The sequence below is a fragment of the Dendrobates tinctorius genome, unplaced genomic scaffold, assembly GCF_039654945.1.
Source record: "Dendrobates tinctorius isolate UK_male_01 unplaced genomic scaffold, ASM3965494v1 ptg000009l, whole genome shotgun sequence".
NCBI classification, from domain to species: domain Eukaryota; kingdom Metazoa; phylum Chordata; class Amphibia; order Anura; family Dendrobatidae; genus Dendrobates; species Dendrobates tinctorius.
In genome coordinates this window covers 5,505,471-5,524,705 of record NW_027361677.1, presented here as the reverse complement: position 1 = coordinate 5,524,705, position 19,235 = coordinate 5,505,471, and the positions used below count along the sequence as shown (strand labels likewise).

The following is a 19,235-nucleotide window of genomic DNA, read 5'->3' as shown; positions in this document are numbered from 1 at the left end:
CCCGCACTCCCACGGCGCATGCGTACAGACTAGAGCAAGCACCTCAGGAATTTTCTTTACATAGATTGCATCAGACACGCCCCGCCTACTGTCAAATCTCCCCTCTCTGATTGGTACACGTCTGGCCACGAGACCAAAGCGCGACCAATCCCCGCTGGACACACACTGTTATGGTTACCGGAGCGTGGCTATATAAGTCAGGGCGCGCTCGCGCCGCGTTCACATACAGCTTTGGCTTCTCTGTGCGTCAGACGGAACCACTGAGTGTAAAGCCTTGTTGGCCGGAAGTGGCGCGTCTGTGATCCGGGATGGCGGACGGAGAAGTGACATTGGTGATCCGCAGCCCCAGCTTAAAGCAGGAGGAGCGGGAGCTGACGGCTCCGCGCAGCTTCACCGTCCGGGATCTAAAGTCGCAGCTGAGACGGGAGCTTCCGGGACATCCGGTAGGAACGGAACCCATAAACCCCCAGGGGGAGGGGCCTTGTGATTGCATCAGCGCTATCGCGATATAGACCCTGGCTCCCCACAGTGACAGCGGCACTATAAGTCCCAGCAAAGCTTCTGTCCACGTAAAGTGCTGCTGAGGCCCCGACCAGCTGCTCCGCCCTGACTCTGAGCTGTCTAGTGCTCGCTGTTATCAGCCACAGTGACCGCATAGAATAGTACAAAGAAAACCGTCCTTTAACCCCTTTCTTACTGGGTGATTTTTTTTTTTTTTTTACTGTTTGGGCAAAAGACTGGAGGTGTATATATGTTATATAATATATTTTTTGTACACTATTGGCTCCTTGTAGTATTGCAGTATGTTACACAGTCGGCTGCTCCTAACATGGCGGATGCCGGAGGGAGCGTCAGTAGGGCCATGGCGGCAGATCAGCACCATACGGGGTCCTTGTAAATGCCCCTTTGGGATCTGAGCTGGCCGGGTGGTCTCCGGTGCCGGCTATGTCGCACACAGAAGCCATGACGGTGGAGAGAGTCACATAACTGCCCCCGGTGTTGTGATCATCCATGCACGGATCAATAGGGCGACATGGCTGCCGGACAGGAAAATCCCCCAAATCCATCTTTTGCCCCGAGGCTGGAGTCTTCTGGACCTGTAGGCGACGGATCTTCGGGTGATTTGTGTCTGGATCTAACATTTAGCATCTTTGTAAAAACGTGTGAATATTGCATCCTACTCCGGTGCTGACCCGTCTTTATGTACCAGTGAGTGCTGCAGCCAATCAGTGGCCGCCTTGGTCACGCGCTGTACTGTTGGCGCCACTGATCATCGTCTACGTGACTGCTGCAGACTGGGAGCACCACAGGACGAGCAGCGCTGGGTCCCAAGGAAAATGTGACACCTCCACCTTATGAGTTTTTGGATCAGAGCCCCTCCTAGTAGGGAATCTGCTGGCTTAGCTAGAGCTACACAAGCGGTGGTCTTAAAGGGGTTGTACTAAGTTTGGAAGCGATCGCCTTAAGTATAAGATGGGAGAAGACTTCCAAACTTGGTACAACCCATCGCCTTCCTTATACGTAAGGAGATAGCTTCCCGATCGAAGGGGGGAGCCTGACTGCTGGGACCCCCACGGATCCCGCCAACCTGTGTGACTGGAACAGTGGTTGATAATGCGCACGAACACTGCCTTCTTATGGTAGTCCCGAAGAAGACCACCCGAGCTCAGCAGTCCCATAGAGAACTAATGGAGCAGCAGTTCACCGGGCCGGTGGCGGTTCCAGCAGGTCGACCCCCAAAGATCGGGACATTTTCTCTTACCCCTTTTTAATTAGTGCTTGGTGACTCTTTGCACATTGCAGGGTGGTGCCCACATAGCTGGATCAGTCTGGTGCTGCTGGTGGTGCCCACATAGGTGGATCAGTCTGGTGCTGCCCACATAGCTGGATCAGTCTGGTGCTGCCCACATAGCTGGATCAGTCTGGTGCTGCCCACATAGCTGGATCAGTCTGGTGCTGCCCACATAGCTGGATCAGTCTGGTGCTGCCCACATAGCTGGATCAGTCTGGTGCTGCCCACATAGCTGGATCAGTCTGGTGGTGCCCACATAGCTGGATCAGTCTGGTGGTGCCCACATAGTTGGATCAGTCTGGTGCTGCCCACATAGCTGGATCAGTCTGGTGCTGCCGGTGGAGCCCACATAGCTGGATCAGTCTGGTGCTGCCGGTGGAGCCCACATAGCTGGATCAGTCTGGTGCTGCCGGTGGTGCCCACATAGCTGGATCAGTCTGGTGCTGCCCACATAGCTGGATCAGTCTGGTGCTGCCCACATAGCTGGATCAGTCTGGTGCTGCCCACATAGCTGGATCAGTCTGGTGGTGCCCACATAGCTGGATCAGTCTGGTGCTGCCCACATAGCTGGATCAGTCTGGTGCTGCCCACATAGCTGGATCAGTCTGGTGGTGCCCACATAGCTGGATCAGTCTGGTGGTGCCCACATAGCTGGATCAGTCTGGTGCTGCCGGTGGAGCCCACATAGCTGGATCAGTCTGGTGCTGCCGGTGGTGCCCACATAGCTGGATCAGTCTGGTGCTGCCCACATAGCTGGATCAGTCTGGTGCTGCCCACATAGCTGGATCAGTCTGGTGCTGCCCACATAGCTGGATCAGTCTGGTGGTGCCCACATAGCTGGATCAGTCTGGTGGTGCCCACATAGCTGGATCAGTCTGGTGGTGCCCACATAGCTGGATCAGTCTGGTGGTGCCCACATAGCTGGATCAGTCTGGTGGTGCCCACATAGCTGGATCAGTCTGGTGGTGCCCACATAGCTGGATCAGTCTGGTGGTGCCCACATAGCTGGATCAGTCTGGTGGTGCCCACATAGCTGGATCAGTCTGGTGGTGCCCACATAGCTGGATCAGTCTGGTGGTGCCCACATAGCTGGATCAGTCTGGTGGTGCCCACATAGCTGGATCAGTCTGGTGGTGCCCACGTAGCTGGATCAGTCTGGTGGTGCCCACGTAGCTGGATCAGTCTGGTGGTGCCCACGTAGCTGGATCAGTCTGGTGGTGCCCACGTAGCTGGATCAGTCTGGTGCTGCCGGTGGTGCCCACGTAGCTGGATCAGTCTGGTGCTGCCGGTGGAGCCCACGTAGCTGGATCAGTCTGGTGCTGCCGGTGGAGCCCACGTAGCTGGATCAGTCTGGTGCTGCCGGTGGTGCCCACGTAGCTGGATCAGTCTGGTGGTGCCCACATAGCTGGATCAGTCTGGTGGTGCCCACATAGCTGGATCAGTCTGGTGGTGCCCACGTAGCTGGATCAGTCTGGTGCTGCCGGTGGTGCCCACGTAGCTGGATCAGTCTGGTGCTGCCGGTGATGCCCACGTAGCTGGATCAGTCTGGTGCTGCCGGTGGTGCCCACATAGCTGGATCAGTCTGGTGGTGCCCACATAGCTGGATCAGTCTGGTGCTGCCGGTAGGCGACACACGAGACCAGAGTACAGTTGGCTAATCTGCGACTGCTGATCACTGTCTAGATCTAAAGAATGAGGACGTGACCCAGCAAGCTGCCGAAAAATGCTCCGCTGCTTTCCCAGCGCTGACTTGTGGGCTTCTAGCAGCGGCATACAGCCTCACAGCTGGTGTCCCTCAGCCACATTTAGATATCAGTGGGCTAGAGAGAGTGTTATACAGAGTGTCCTGTAAGCCCCATGTGGGTGATGAGTAGTCGGGGAGACCTAGAGATTAGTGCCCCACCTGCTGTAAGTTACACTTCTTCGCTGGGATAATGCTGACATCTGTCCTTTTTTTCTATCTGCAGATGGAACAAGAACAGCGGCTGATCTATTCGGGAAAGCTCCTTCCCGACCATCTGAAGCTTGATGAGGTCCTGTCCAAGGTAAATCTCTGCCGTCCGGGCATTGGGGTCGGCGCAGCTTCAATTGATCCGGAACTGATCATGTCGTCCTGTTTTTGCTTTGCAGGAAGTTCGGCATGTATTGCACCTCGTCTGCTCCATTAGAAGTGCTGTGCACAACCAGGTAGGGTGATGATTAGTTTTTTTTCTTAAATCCTTCTTTCTGTAAAACTTAGTGCAGTTCAAAGTACCTTATTAGGCACCCAGCTGCCTTGACAGCCCAATGGCACAGTGTAATCAGAGTACACTGAGGATGGGGGGGTGATAGGAGCGATGGTCAACAGAACTAAGGGGAGGAAGACCTCGGTGCAAATTCTACCAAGTGTCGTCTTCTTCGGTGCGGGATTCGCACCTACACTGTGTGGTGGGGGGACTCGCAGCTACACTGTGTGGTGGGGGGACTCGCAGCTACACTGTGTGGTGGGGGGACTCGCAGCTACACTGTGTGGTGGGGGGACTCGCAGCTACACTGTGTGGTGGGGGGACTCGCAGCTAGACTGTGTGGTGGGGGGACTCGCAGCTACACTGTGTGGTGGGGGGACTCGTAGCTACACTGTGTGGTGGGGGGACTCGCAGCTACACTGTGTGGTGGGGGGACTCGCAGCTACACTGTGTGGTGGGGGGACTCGCAGCTACACAGTTCAGTCCTTGTGTATTTTACCATCTATACTGTGCTATATAAACTCAGGAGAGCAGATGTCTATGTGCTGTGTGAAGAAGACCTTATAGCAGCTAAATTCCACTCTCTAGCCCCAGACAAACAGCAGGATACAAGTCCTATAATGGCCAGAATGATTGTTACAGCGTATTCTGAACTGACGGCCACGCTTATATTCTGTATAATGCTGTACCATTTTGCTTAGGACAAAGATCCAAATTTGCCTAAAGGCTTGCACAAGATCTGGGTGTAAAATCCCCTAATGTCACCGGGCTTTTTTTCTAATTAACTTGATTATTTTCAGACTCAGGAAAGCAAACCGCAGCCTACAGCTGGCCCGTCCGGCACACCCAGCCCCTCCGCTCCTCCGACGGATGGCATCAGACAGCGGATCGCCCCACAGAGTTCTCCCGCGTCACAAATGGGGACACCCAGGTACTTGCGTCACATTCCAGGGGCGAAGATTATTGCTCGTTCCAGTTTACTGCTACCTCTTACTAGAGATTAACATCCTCTTCTCTTTTTTCTTTACAGGTCTGAAGACGGAAATCCTTCTTCTTTCTCCCCGTTCTCGGTGTACAGCCCGCAGCAGATCATATGGCTGCAGCAGATGTATGCCCGACAGTACTATATGCAGTAGTGAGTATCTGGATATCTGAGGGTGGCATCCATGTGGTAGTTTGCTTATATCCCCTAGGTCTTATTTCTCCTTTTTTGTAACTTTTTTTTTCTTGCCCTATAGCTATGCTGCCGCCGCTGCTACGGCCTCCAGTCCTCCTTCCCAGAGAAGACAGGAGATACCAGTTGTACCACCCGCAGCTCCGGACCCTTTGCCCCATCCTTTCCCTGCTGCCAACCAGGCTCCCAATCCAGAGGCTCCCGCTGCAGTCAATCCAGCAGCTAATCCAAACCTGCGGATGAATGCTCAAGGAGGTCTGGTGGAGGAAGAAGACGACCTCAACAGAGACTGGTTGGACTGGGTGTACACAGCCGCGCGCTTCTCCATATTCCTCAGTATCCTCTACTTCTATTCCAGCCTGAGCCGATTCATGATGGTCCTGGGCGCCATGATCCTGATGTACTTGTGAGTATCCTATATGGAAAGCCGATACCCTGTTATTGTCCACTTATGTTTCGGGGAGTCTTCCATGTGCAAAAACGCTACTTAATCTGCATGTCCTATGGATATCCTGTTCTATAGACACTCTGATAGAAGAGACAAGAAATGGTCTCCAGCTATGGAAAGCTATATATTCTTTGTGGTTGCGGAGGAAAGGCTTTTTTAGGAATCTTAGTGGGCAAAAGGCAATAGACCAGTGAGAGCCGCAGGTACCCAGATCTCTGCAAAGGGCCACAACCTCTTCAGTGTAACTAATATCGGGGTTACCACTGCCTAGAAGCTGCATGCAGCCTTACACCACCAAGCACAATGCTGAAAATTGGATGGAATGGTGTAAAGCTGCCTGCACTGGACTCTGTGCAGGAACAGATCACACTTCTCTATCTGGTGTCTGATGGACGAGTCTGGGTTTGGTGAATACCTGGACAAAATTACCCGCCTGACTGCATTTTGGTGGAAGAGGGATTTTGCTATGCAGATGTTTTGGAGGGGTCGACCTCGTTCCCATTGGTCTAGTGAAGGGCAATCTTAATATTTCAGCACAAAATATTTTGGATTTGTGGTAATAGTTTGGGAAAGGTCCTTTTCCGTTACCCATATATGTGCCCAGGAGCACAAGGCCCAGGATTGGGGGAGTTTGGTGGGAAGAACTTGAGCGGCCGCGCAAAGCCTGGACCTCAGTCCCATTCAAAATGTTTGTTGATGAGCTAGAACGGTGATTGTGACCCCACCCTCCCCAATATCCATGTCTGACCTCATAAATCCTCTTCTGGATAAAGTGGTCAGAATTATTTTATACAGCAGTGACCGATCAACGCAAAAAGTGAGACCCCCTGAAATCTATTAATGGGACCTACAGAGCTCAGATTAAAGCTGATTTCGTTATTTTATTTTAGACACACAGCAGGATTGTTTCCCTTCAGACAAAGACCCCCACAGGCAGTTGCAGCCCCTGTCCAACAACCTATCCCAAACCACCAAGATCCGAACAACAACTTGCAGGTAAGCTCCTTAGGTGTAGGCTTGTCTAGTGGCTTTTACATTTTTAAGTCACTTTCCCTACTCGCATCTCCCAACCCATTGGGATAAGGCATGAGAATACTTTGGCTTTTTATTGTTCAAAAGATTTCGGAAAAAATGACAGCTGGATACTTGTTTCTTTGGACAATTGCTCCTTAATTTTTTTTACCCCACAACATTTAAACCTAAGAAAAACAGAATGAACATATACCCTATAGTAAGTGAATAGCACATGTAAATAATAGGGTTCTTGGTAAACACTAACACTGTTTTGATCAAAAAAGCGCAAAAAGCCATCCCACCGCAACAAGGTGTACCCAGTTGGGACGGTCCTATCTAGTATTAAAACATTACCTTGTGTCAGCCGACCTCAATGTAGATAGGGGCAGAGCAGGATCGGGACCCTACTGCTCAGACACCTGCTATATAGATAAAATGCCTAACTCAAAAGGGGGGGGATCCATGCCCCTATTTGTACAAAGTGCAAGAAACTACAGCAAAACCAATTAAATGAGCCGGAGCACAAGTTGGTATAAATGCAATGTGTAAGGGCACGTTCACACTGGCCATTTAAAAGACAAAACCTAAGATAAAAGCAAAATGAGCATGAACCCTATAGTAAGTAAATAGTAATAGTCCATGTTTATAGCATGGGGTACTTGGTTAAACCTTTTTCTTCTCAAAAACAGCATAGCAGCTATCCCACCATGTACCCAAACGAGCCCTTATTGTAAAAGGGGTCATCCAGCCTTAAACAAAAAAAGAGCCGATCCAGCTGGCGGCTCCCCCCCCGATTAGCCGCAGCTGTCACTTGCGTTGATGCCAGTAGTGCAGCATGAGTCCACGAACCGGTTGCAGCAGTCATGGGGACTACTTTAAATTAACCCCTTGCTGCCCTGTCCAGTTCTGATTAACCAGTTAGTTACATAAGCAGATGATTACCATAGCTTTCTTTCTCTGCAGGAAAACGACCCCACCAGAGAAGATGTGGTCATCGAGCCTGCGGCCGCTCCGCTTCCTCCAAATTCATTTGTTTTTACTGCCTGGGTGTTTTTCAAAACTTTTTTTGCCTCTTTGATTCCTGAAGGCCCTCCAGCCGTGGTTCAGTGATGTCAGAATTAATAAGGGACGTTCGGACTTCGAGCCGCATGCTTCCTGTCTTCCATCGTCTACGTGGCCGAGTGTTGGCCTGATCAAGGGTCCGATGCTCCGTAGTGTTCCGGGGAAGACGAGCTGAGATGGATTTCCTACTTAGTATTTTATACCAGTCCAAAGAGGTGTATGCAATTATAAATCTCTGAGCAGACCCCCTCTCCCCCCATCTGCTCATGTCATTTGATTCCTTGTGGAATGTCTGGATAATTTACACTAATTGTAGTGTTAAGGTTTACAAAGCGTAATCCGTCTAGCATACCGGCCAGTCTTGCCATGAGCTCGGTCGGCTGCGGAGCAGACTTTGCTGTATCGGTATGCTACTTTGCATTTCAAAATTTTTTTTTTATTTTTTTTTTTTCTTTGTGCTCATATTTCATGCATAAAGCCTGCACTTTAGGGAATACTTTCAATAAATTGAAATGCTTTGTATGGTATTTAATTTCTGTTGATTGATGTGGTTGCAGGGTCTCGTGGGGCGACGATGCTTGGCATTACGCTAATACATGTGGTCAATATATTAAAGGGAACCAGTCATCAGATTCGTGCTACCATAATGAGTCGATATGAAGCGGAGACATATGTTTTACTCTGATACGTTGCGGGGTTGGGAAGTCTGGAGAGCCACCTGTGCCAGTTCGTGCACCGCGTTCCGATTTATACGGCTGTCTGACTGCGTCCTTATATTGTGTTCCTCCAACTCCAGTCCCCAAGGTCCACCAGCAGATCATGTCTTCAGGATTTCCTAAATATCACAAAAGTAATGAAATGATCACCTGTGTAATACTAAGTAGTTCCTGAAAACACGATCTGGAGTTGGGGAACACTCGGGGACCTGTGAACAAAAGAACCAAGAGGAGATCTACTCACCTGGGAGAATAAAGATCAAAATTGCATACTAGTCTTGTAGTATAGCAAGTCCTGGACACAGAGAATATGGAAATTCCATCAAGGTGGATCCTTAAAATGCTAATTTATTGTTTATGGAAAAAGCCAAAACAAAAATCAAAGTCTTACACTGTTATTAAAAAAAACAAAAAAAAAAACACGCTTTTCAGACAGTCGTTGTTGCTTTAAGTTACTCCGTCTGAAACGGGTCTGGTTTTTTGTTTTTTTTTACATATTGGTGTATTGGTGTTGGATCTGGAATGGTTTGTTCCTTTTTCTCTGAGCAATAAATTACCATTTTAGGGATTCATCTAGCTGTAATTTATTTATTTTTTTCAGAATCTGGAAACGCCCGACTCTCCGTGATGGGGTAGAAGGATCTTGCCTGTTGCATTTCCAACGGCCAGTCATTTTATTCTCCGGGTGATAAGGAGACGTCAGAGGGTTTGACAGTGACTCTTGTAGCTCTTGCTCCTCTGAATAGCTGAGATGGTTGTCCTCTTATTGATCCTAATTACAATTTAGGGGGTTTTTGGCAGTCAATTAATTGTACTCATTAAAACATGTTCTTTATTTTTTCTTTATATTGATCATCAACCCTGCCACACACACTAAATCTCCACCAATCCGATCTACTGAACATTGAACAATACATAATCCCTGGGCTACCAGGAAGAAGGGAAAGGTTTCCTTCCTGGCACTCACTCAATATTGACTTCCATAGTTTCTTGTAAAAATAAATACGTGCACGTGCTGAATGATTCATGTAGATCAGACTATAATTTATCTACATGGACACAACTGCCTAGAACAATTAACAGACTGGTTCTCCAAGTTCATGTCAATTAAAGAGAACCTGTCAGCACGATTTTGGAAAGACATGCCTGTAATACTGATTACATTGATACCTTTGGTGAAGAAATCTTCTTTGTTGTTCTTTAATCACCATTTTAAACTTTCTGCTAATTTGTTTTCGGTGCACACGGGCCGCACCATACACTGGAAGATCTCCCTGTCTGTGACACCCCAGCCCCTCTGCCTTCTATTCTGTGATTCCCCGGCCCCCTCAGCGTGCCTCCTGTCAGTGATTCCTCGGCCCGTCCACCTGCCTCCACTCTGTGATTCTTCAGCCCCCTCCTCCTGTTTATGATTCCACGGCCCCCTTTGACTGCCTCCTGTCTGTGATTTCCCCAGCCCGTCCACCTGCCTCCTGTCTGTGATTCCCTGGCCCCCTCCGACTGATTTCTGTCTGTAATTCCCCGGCCCCCTCCGACTGCCTCCTGTCTGTGATTTCCCCAGCCCGTCCACCTGTCTCCTGTCTGTGATTCCCTGGCCCCCTCCGACTGCCTCCTGTCTGTGATTCCCCGGCCCCCTCCGACTGATTCCTGTCTGTGATTCCCCGGCCCCCTCCGACTGATTCCTGTCTGTAATTCCCCGGCCCCCTCCACCTGCCTCCTCTCTGTGATTCTTCAGCCCCCCTCCTCCTGTCTATGATTCCCCGGCCCCCTTCGACTGCCTCCTGTCTGTGATTCCTCGGCTCCTGCCTCTTGTCTGTGATTCCCCAAATCCTCCTGCCTCTGTTTTGTGATTCTCCAGCCCCCTTTGCCTGCCTCTTTTTTATGATTTCTTGGCCCCCTTCGCCTGCTCCTGTCTGTGATTTCCCCATCCCCCTCTGTCTGCCTCCTGTCTGTGATTTTCCAGCCCCCTCCTCCTGTGTGTGATTCCCCAGCTCCCTCCGACTGCCTCCTGTGTGTGATTCCCCAGCTCCCTCCGACTGCTTCCTGTGTGTGATTCCCCAGCCCCCTCCTCCTGTCTGTGATTCTCCAGCCCCCTCCTCCTGTGTGTGATTCCCCAGCTCCCTCCAACTGCCTCCTGTGTGTGATTCCCCAGCCCCCTCCTCCTGTCTGTGATTCTCCAGCCCCTTCCGCCTGCCTCCTGTCTGTGATTCTCCAGCCCCCTCCTCCTGTCTGTGATGACCCAGCCCCTTCCGCCTGCCTCCTGTGTGTGATTCCCCTGCCCCCTCCGACTGCCTCCTGTGTGTGATTCCCCGGCCCCCTCCGACTGCCTCCTGTGTGTGATTCCCCGGCCCCCTCCGACTGCCTCTTGTGTGTGATTCCCCGGCCCCCTCCGACTGCCTCTTGTGTGTGATTCCCCGGCCCCCTCCGACTGCCTCCTGTGTCTGATTCCCCGGCCCCCTCCGACTGCCTCCTGTGTGTGATTCCCCGGCCCCCTCCGACTGCCTCCTGTGTGTGATTCCCCGGCCCCCTCCGACTGCCTCTTGTGTGTGATTCCCCGGCCCCCTCCGACTGCCTCTTGTGTGTGATTCCCTGGCTCCCTCCGACTGCCTCCTGTGTGTGATTCCCCGGCCCCCTCCGACTGCCTCTTGTGTGTGATTCCCCGGCCCCCTCCGACTGCCTCTTGTGTGTGATTCCCCGGCCCCCTCCGACTGCCTCCTGTGTGTGATGACCTAGCCTGCTCCTGTGTGTGATTGCCAGGCCCCTTCCCTCTGCCTCCTGTCTGTGATTCCCGGCCCCCTCTGCCTGCCTCCTGTCTGTGATTCCGGCCTCCACGGCCTGCCTCCTGTCTGTGATTGCCAGGCCTCTTCCCTCTGCCTCTTGTCTGTGATTCCCGGCCCCCACGGCCTGCCCTCCAGTTTGTGATTCCACTGCCCCCTCCGCCTGCCTCCTGTTTGTGACTCCCTGGCTTCTCTGCCTGCCTTCTGTCTTTGAATAACCTGCGTCCTCTGAAATCTTAGTGGCGACCTGTTGAGCACATAGCGGAGGTTGGCGGAAGAGGTCGGGGAATGACAGAAAGGAGGAGAAGACCCAGTGCACAATCCGGCCTCTGTGCACCAAAATGTAATTAGCAGAAAACTTGAAATGGTGATTAAAGAACAACATAATCGCCCAATTCGCTCAGCTGAGAGAATCAAAGGCCGTCTGCACCTGACCATGTCTGAAAGCCTCGTTCTAGCTCTCATAGACGTACATTGAGCAGTGACCGCCGGCTCATCCAGCAAACACCGGACCAATCTGTCAGGTTACAACTGGCCCAAGACGACTGGAGCTGTACCAAGAACAGCGGAAGACAACCTTAGCAGCCTCTAATACTAGGGGAAGGAAACGTTCGTTTGTGAGAGTCGGGCCGTCGGCTTCTTTTTTTTTTTATGTCTTAGGTCATGTTCTCACAAAAATACTGCTCTCCAACCCCATGCCATGGGTGTCTACTCCAAAATATTCAGGAGCAGTCTGTTAAAATTGTGGATGTGTGTATGTATATATATATACTGTTATATATATTTATTGATATTTATTTGTGCATGACCATGATTTTTTTTCTCTTAGCTTGAAGTGTTAAATGCAGCACAAAGAAAAGTATTTGAGCTAAATGGGAATATGTCAGAAAACAAGGATTTCCACTCGTTATCAGCAATATGCGCCACTGATTCCTAATGCAAACTAAAAGATAAATATACACAATCTACATATGAGCGAGTTCTGCAATATTATTTTATTTGTTTCTGTGCAGAAAATCCTGCTGCATTTTGACATTTCAAGCAAAGTGGTTGTGATTTCATGAAAACTATTGACCATGATTTATTTATTTTTTTACAGTTCCTGATCCTTTTCTTCCTCCAGCCAGGCTTGGACTAACCCACGGGAGAACAGGAGAATCCTCAGGTGGGCCACCACCCTCTTATATGAGCAGTACTTTGGCACAATATTCTGGAATCACTGGGTACAGACAATGGCAGCATCTTATTCATTTACCAATCTGCCCAGCTCATTGTTCTATAAATTTGTGATTGAGGATAATCCAATGTATGCTGCTGGAGAAAATAGCGCAATAGGGTCTTACCCGAGAAACATATGATTGAAATGATAGTATTGTACTCGCCAGATTGAGCCGCAAAACAGGCTTGTGAAGATACCCGCTGCAGCGGATCCACCGGTCCACTCATGACCAACCAAAGATAAAAAAAATGGGTAGATTGTGGATTTGATTTGCGCTGCTGAACGATTCAAAGTCCAAAACATGTAGCCATTCAATTGTGGATTTATTCAACGCGTTTCGAATTACACGACTTCTTCATCAGGAACACCACACCACAATGACCTTGACCTTGTGGTGTTCCTGATGAGGTCGTGTACTTTGAAACGCGTTGAATAAATCCACAATTGAATGGCTACATGTTTTGGACCTTGAATCATTCAGCAGCGCAGATTAAATCCACAATCTACCCATTTTTTTTTTTTATGATTGAGGATAATGTCACATTTGCTTGTAGCTGAAAAGTGGGGTCCTGGTTACTGGTGGGCCCTTGGAACCCCAGCCCGGCGCTGCAAAATATATAGGCTGAGCTGTCATATGCATGTAGGGCAACATTAAAGTTACATTTTAGTAGTCCTGGATCCCCAAGGATGCCATGACTAAGTAGCCTTTGCAATCCAACACATAGCTATGTCCTCCGCATCCTTTCAATTAAATGGATCTAACCTTTACAATACCTGGTCATGTACATACAAGCATGATCATAAAATCGTTAGTGAGACAGTCGCCCTACTGTAAACTTGCTTTTAATAAACCCTCACTTGTGTTTTTAGTCATAGTAACATTTGGAGTGGTTTTTTTTTTTTGCTGACTTTTGCAAAAGTTCTTTCAATGAACTTTCTTGGAAATTTAAAAAAAAAATGACCAAATGCACTACGACCATAATTTCGTTTTTGCTTCTTTGTAAACTTTATCTGTTACTTTGTGTGGCCCATTTCCAGCAATTGTAATAACTGGCTATAACCCTGTGCCCCTTCCTAACACAAAGGAAATGTGTAGTTTCCTGTGTTTTTTTTTATGTATCTCTTTGGAGCACTAGAAGCAGATCTCACTATCCGCCTCTGTGCAGAACCATCACCATGTGGCCACTGATCCTCTGCACTATCTACTTTCTGGGAGTTTCATCAGCCTGTGAGTTTACTCCATCATCCACCCAAGAGACTGGCATCGTCTGCAGGGTGACAAAGCCAGCCGCATTAGTGTGTAAGTTCTTGCGTCATCTCCGGGAACCTTTTCATGCTCCACTCCATCACATTATGTAAAGCTGATTATTCTCTTAATATATTTTTTGCTTAGATGTTTTACATAACTAAATGTGCTGCCAATTGGTGTGGATTCTGCTCCTGTCACCACCAATAGCTCAAAATATTGCATTGATACTCTCTTCTGCATGCAGCAGCACTCAGTTCTCGGATGAGCATGCACGCGCGCGCCACTGTACAGATTCAGTGTATATGTATGATCCAGGACTCCACTCTATGTACAGGCTCATCGTATATCTGAGAGCCCTAAGAAATAGGATTATTTGGAGGGTGCACAGTACATGCTGTCTATGTATAGGACCTGTCAGTATCAAGCAGCCATCGACACCGGTAGCACCTATCTTCTCTCTATTCAGAAATGGATTTCCCCTTTAAGAAAGTTGCATTTAAAGGGAATCTGTCACCATGACTTCACCCCCAAACTATATATATTCATATTTAGCTCTGTCAACGACAAGCTCAGAAGTACCTTTACATGGCCAGTTTGTTTCTCTATTACTGAAAAATCAGCAACTAGATATGCAAATGAGGCTGAAGAGCTATTTGTAGATCTGAATCCTCCGTCACTCCAGCTCTATTCCCCCTCCTGCTTGACCAACAGCTCCTTTGCCTGCTGTCACACATCATAGAGGCTGTCCGTCAAGCAGGAGGAAGCCGCTCTGGGTGGAGAACAGAGCTGGAGTGACAGAGGCTTCTGATTTACAAATAGCCCTTCGTCCTCATTTGCTTATCAACACAAACACTGATTTCTCAGGAATGGGGGAACGGAGTGGCCATGTAAAAGTATTGCTGGACTTGTCTTTGCACATATAAATAGTTTGGGGTGTAAAATCCTGCTGATGGATTCCCTTTAGAGCTGTGTTCCCACAATGAGCTTTTGATGTTGCAGATTTTCTGCACCTATTACGGTAAGTAAGGCCGGTTTCACATTCGCGCTTTTGAGCGCAGTGACGGCCTGCGCACGGCCGCCGCTAAGCCCCGCCCCCTGCCACGCCTCCACCGGTATCTCCGCCTCCGGGCGCATGACGTTGCATGCGTCGTGCGTCCCCTATCTTCATCACAGAGGGCGCAGGCCGTGCGCAGTCTGCGCACTGTCTGCGTTTGGCGGCGCATGCGTCCTTTTGACGGTGCGCCGAGCACAACCAAAATGCAACAGGTTGCGTTTGGCGCTGCTCGGCGCACCGTCAAAAGGACGCATGCGCCGCCAAACGCAGACTGCGCACGGCCTGCGCCCTCTGTGATGAAGATAGGGGACGCACGACGCATGCAACGTCATGCGCCCGGAGGCGGAGATACCGGTGGAGGCGGGGCAGGGGGCAGGGCTTAGCGGCGGCCGTGCGCAGGCCGTCGCTGCGCTCAAAAGCGCGAATGTGAAACCGGCCTAAGATAGGTTACTTGCATTTTATCAACAATACACAGAGTAAAAAAAAAAAAAAAAAAATCACACGAAAAATGCTTTGTGGAAACAGATTTTGTTGCAGACATTTCTGTCACTGAATTTTATCACTGGGGAAAGAAAGATTTCTCAATATTTTTTCCACAACATTAGGCCTCATATGTCAGAACAGGCCTCGTTGCCCATAGCAACCAAGCACAGGGCAGCTTTCATTTTACCTCACCTGTGTATAAGCTGGGCTTTGGCTGCTCTGGATAGTAAAAGGCATTCATGTGTCCAACATATGGTACTATTTCCTCATACATTTACCTCACAGAAACGTAGTCCTGATATACAGAACCGTTCTGTAATAATGATGTAATGTATAGGCATTAATGTGCACAAACACTGAAGTCACTGCTGTAATACTATTACCAGGTTATATCTGCTCGCACACATCCCGGTGTGGTCCTGTTACATTCACAGGAGGTTTCCACTAAGCTACAGATAAGATTGTGTTTAATGCTTATCCAATATGTCTCATGCATCAACCCTGCTGGCTACGACTCTCCCTGCGCCATAATCCTCCGTGAGAAAGTGTGCTCCATTTTATTTACATGTATTTACGTCAGGGGAACAAGCCCCAAGGGACAAAACACTATAGAAAGCCTTTTATCACCAATAATACCATTATACTAAGCAAAAATAATGCCGCCATACTGTGACCACAATCATATCTACTACATAGTGAAAAAATAATATTACCAATACTTCTAGAGCACAAACACACACAGTACAAAAAAAAACATATTCTCAATAATATTGCCACACTGTGACCATAACTATTCCCACTACATATATAACCAATACTTCTAAAGCACAAACGCATACAGTACAAAAAAAACATATTCTCAATAATATTGCCACACTGTGACCATAACTATTCCCACTACATATATAACCAATACTTCTAAAGCACAAACGCATACAGTACAAAAAAAATATTCTCAACAATATTGCCACACTGTGACCATAACTATTCCCACTACATATATATTACCAATACTTCTAGAGCACAAACGCATACAGTACAAAAAAAACATATTCTCAATAATATTGCCACACTGTGACCATAACTATTCCCACTACATATGTATTACCAATACTTCTAGAGCACAAACGCATACAGTACAAAAAAACATTCTCAATAATATTGCCACACTGTGACCATAACTATTCCCGCTACATATATATTACCAATACTTCTAGAGCACAAACGCATACAGTACAAAAAAACATTCTCAATAATATTGCCACACTGTGACCATAACTATTCCCGCTACATATATATTACCAATACTTCTAGAGCACAAACGCATACAGTACAAAAAAACATATTCTCAATAATATTGCCACACTGTGACCATAACTATTCCCACTACATATATATTACCAATACTTCTAGAGCACAAACGCATACAGTACAAAAAAACATTCTCAATAATATTGCCACACTGTGACCATAACTATTCCCACTACATATATATTACCAATACTTCTAGAGCACAAACGCATACAGTACAAAAAAACATTCTCAATAATATTGCCACACTGTGACCATAACTATTCCCGCTACATATATATTACCAATACTTCTAGAGCACAAACGCATACAGTACAAAAAAACATATTCTCAATAATATTGCCACACTGTGACCATAACTATTCCCACTACATATATATTACCAATACTTCTAGAGCACAAACGCATACAGTACAAAAAAAACATTCTCAATAATATTGCCACACTGTGACCATAACTATTCCCACTACATATATATTACCAATACTTCTAGAGCACAAACGCATACAGTACAAAAAAAAAATATTCTCAATAATATTGCCACACTGTGACCATAACTATTCCCACTACATATATATTACCAATACTTCTAGAACACAAACGCATACAGTACAAAAAAAACATATTCTCAATAATATTGCCACACTGTGACCATAACTATTCCCGCTACATATATATTACCAATACTTCTAGAGCACAAACGCATACAGTACAAAAATAAAACATTGTCAATAATATTGCCACACTGTGACCATAACTATTCCCATATTACATATATATTACCAATACTACAGAACAAAGCACAAGTTTAACGACCAATAATACCATATACTAGGCCAAGCTAATACCGCCAAACCCTAACCAAAACTGTGTCCACTACATATAAAATGAATATTACCTTACTTCTACAAAACATTACAAGCTGCACAAAGTCTACTATTACCAACAATACCTCTATACTAGGATGAAATAATACCGCCACACCATAACCACAGCCGTATCCCCACATAGACAACAAATATTATTACCGTACTTTTACACTGTACAAAAACTAATATTACAATAATACTTCTATACTCAGTTTAAATGATGCCGCCACACCATAACCACAAACATTTCTACACCATAATGAATAGTATTAAAATACCTATACTGTGCAAAGCCAATTATTGCCAATAACACTACTATACGTGGCTGAAGTAATACTGTTACACGATGGTAGCAACCATTTCCACTTTTTAATGAATGAATACTATTACCATATGACTACAAAACAAAACACACTGTATAAAGCCATCATTTCCAATGATACCGCTATACTAATCCAAAATAAAGCCACTAAACCATAACCAAAACCATTTCCACTACATAATTAATGATTAATGTTACCAAACTTCTATGGAACAGAACACGCTTTTTTCAAAGCCAAATAGTGCCAATAATACCACAATACACCTAAATATTCAGGATTGAGAGTCCTCAGTAGTTGTACAAACTGTTCCTACACACGCTCACCATCATGCCACTACCATCCATCCATCTATCCATCCATTTTTTTCTTAAAGTGTTAAAACTTTTCTGTGTGCCATTATACATGGTTTGACTTCTTCTTGTGATTTTCCAGTGAATGAGAAGACTTCCGAGGTTATCCAGGCCGCTTTCAGACATGCCTCTTTTCCTAACATCACGGGAGAAAAAGCTGTCGGATTTCTGGGGAAAGTCACATATGGTTTAACAAAGTAAGAATGACGGCATTGTTGAATTTTATGAAACGGGTACAATACACTAAGGGACACTGAGCTGCTTCTCTGAAGAAGCAGAAAGCGAAACGCGTTAGGGGGTTCAAGTCCTGGTAAATATGAAGTATTTATTCATGATCTGAAATGTTTATCGTGGCCCTCCTCTCTTGAATACCTGAAGGTGTCTCCCTTCTTTAAAGGTTGAATTTAATGCACTTTATATTTATTCCTCTGTGGCTGCTATTATATTCCCATATGCCTCCATTTTAACTGACTCCACTAGATAGAGCCATTGTGGACTGTTGATTTATACGGACTTTCTTTAATATACATGTAAAAAAAATTGTGAAAATTGAGCACAATTTCTTCATATAGATTCATACTCTAATTAGTGTTCTAAACACCATCCAATGATCACTTCATAAATAATTCAGTTTATTAATTTACATTTACCAGTGACCTGACTTTTGCAGTAGATTCCCTTTTTAATTGTGTTTTTATGGTTTTTGTCTGAATTATATGTTAATAAAATGTATCTTTTTATTCAAGTCAGTATCCTTTTTGGCTATATGATTTATTTATACTCCCATGAACTTGTAGGACCTTCTTAGGCTATATGTACAGTGGGGCAAAAAAGTATTTAGTCAGTCAGCAATAGTGCAAGTTCCACCACTTAAAAAGATGAGAGGCGTCTGTAATTTACATCATAGGTAGACCTCAACTATGGGAGACAAACTGAGAAAAAAAAATCCAGAAAATCACATTGTCTGTTTTTTTTTTCATTTTATTTGCATATTATGGTGGAAAATAAGTATTTGGTCAGAAACAAGCAATCAAGATTTCTGGCTCTCACAGACCTGTAACTTCTTCTTTAAGAGTCTCCTCTTTCCTCCACTCATTACCTGTAGTAATGGCACCTGTTTAAACTTATCAGTATAAAAAGACACCTGTGCACACCCTCAAACAGTCTGA

The 19,235-nt window shown here is 46.7% G+C and overlaps 2 protein-coding genes across 4 annotated transcripts in view; both read left to right on the top strand.

Moving 5' to 3' along the window:
* Window positions 1-193: 193 nt before the first annotated feature.
* Window positions 194-8,242, top strand: HERPUD1 (homocysteine inducible ER protein with ubiquitin like domain 1). Of its 2 annotated transcripts, none has more exons than XM_073582306.1 (8): window positions 194-443; window positions 3,760-3,837; window positions 3,923-3,979; window positions 4,818-4,948; window positions 5,048-5,152; window positions 5,256-5,597; window positions 6,530-6,635; window positions 7,617-8,242. In XM_073582306.1, exons 1-8 carry the CDS (start codon window positions 309-311, stop codon window positions 7,761-7,763), a joined length of 1,101 nt encoding a protein of 366 aa, XP_073438407.1. In that variant the 5' UTR covers window positions 194-308; the 3' UTR covers window positions 7,764-8,242. The 2 variants fall into 2 exon arrangements, with proteins under 2 accessions (XP_073438407.1, XP_073438414.1); XM_073582313.1 differs by lacking the exon at window positions 194-443 and adding an exon at window positions 522-700.
* A 5,103-nt stretch (window positions 8,243-13,345) lies between these two features.
* The window catches only part of CETP (cholesteryl ester transfer protein), a 62,836-nt gene continuing 56,946 nt past the window's right edge, over window positions 13,346-19,235 (top strand). The window contains exons 1-2 of one of the 2 annotated variants that reach the window (XM_073582305.1): window positions 13,346-13,727; window positions 18,149-18,263. In XM_073582305.1, coding sequence (XP_073438406.1) covers window positions 13,604-13,727; window positions 18,149-18,263 — 239 coding nt within the window. In that variant the 5' untranslated portion in view covers window positions 13,346-13,603. The remainder of the gene's footprint in view (window positions 13,728-18,148; window positions 18,264-19,235) is intronic. The other variant, XM_073582302.1, reaches the window with a different exon arrangement.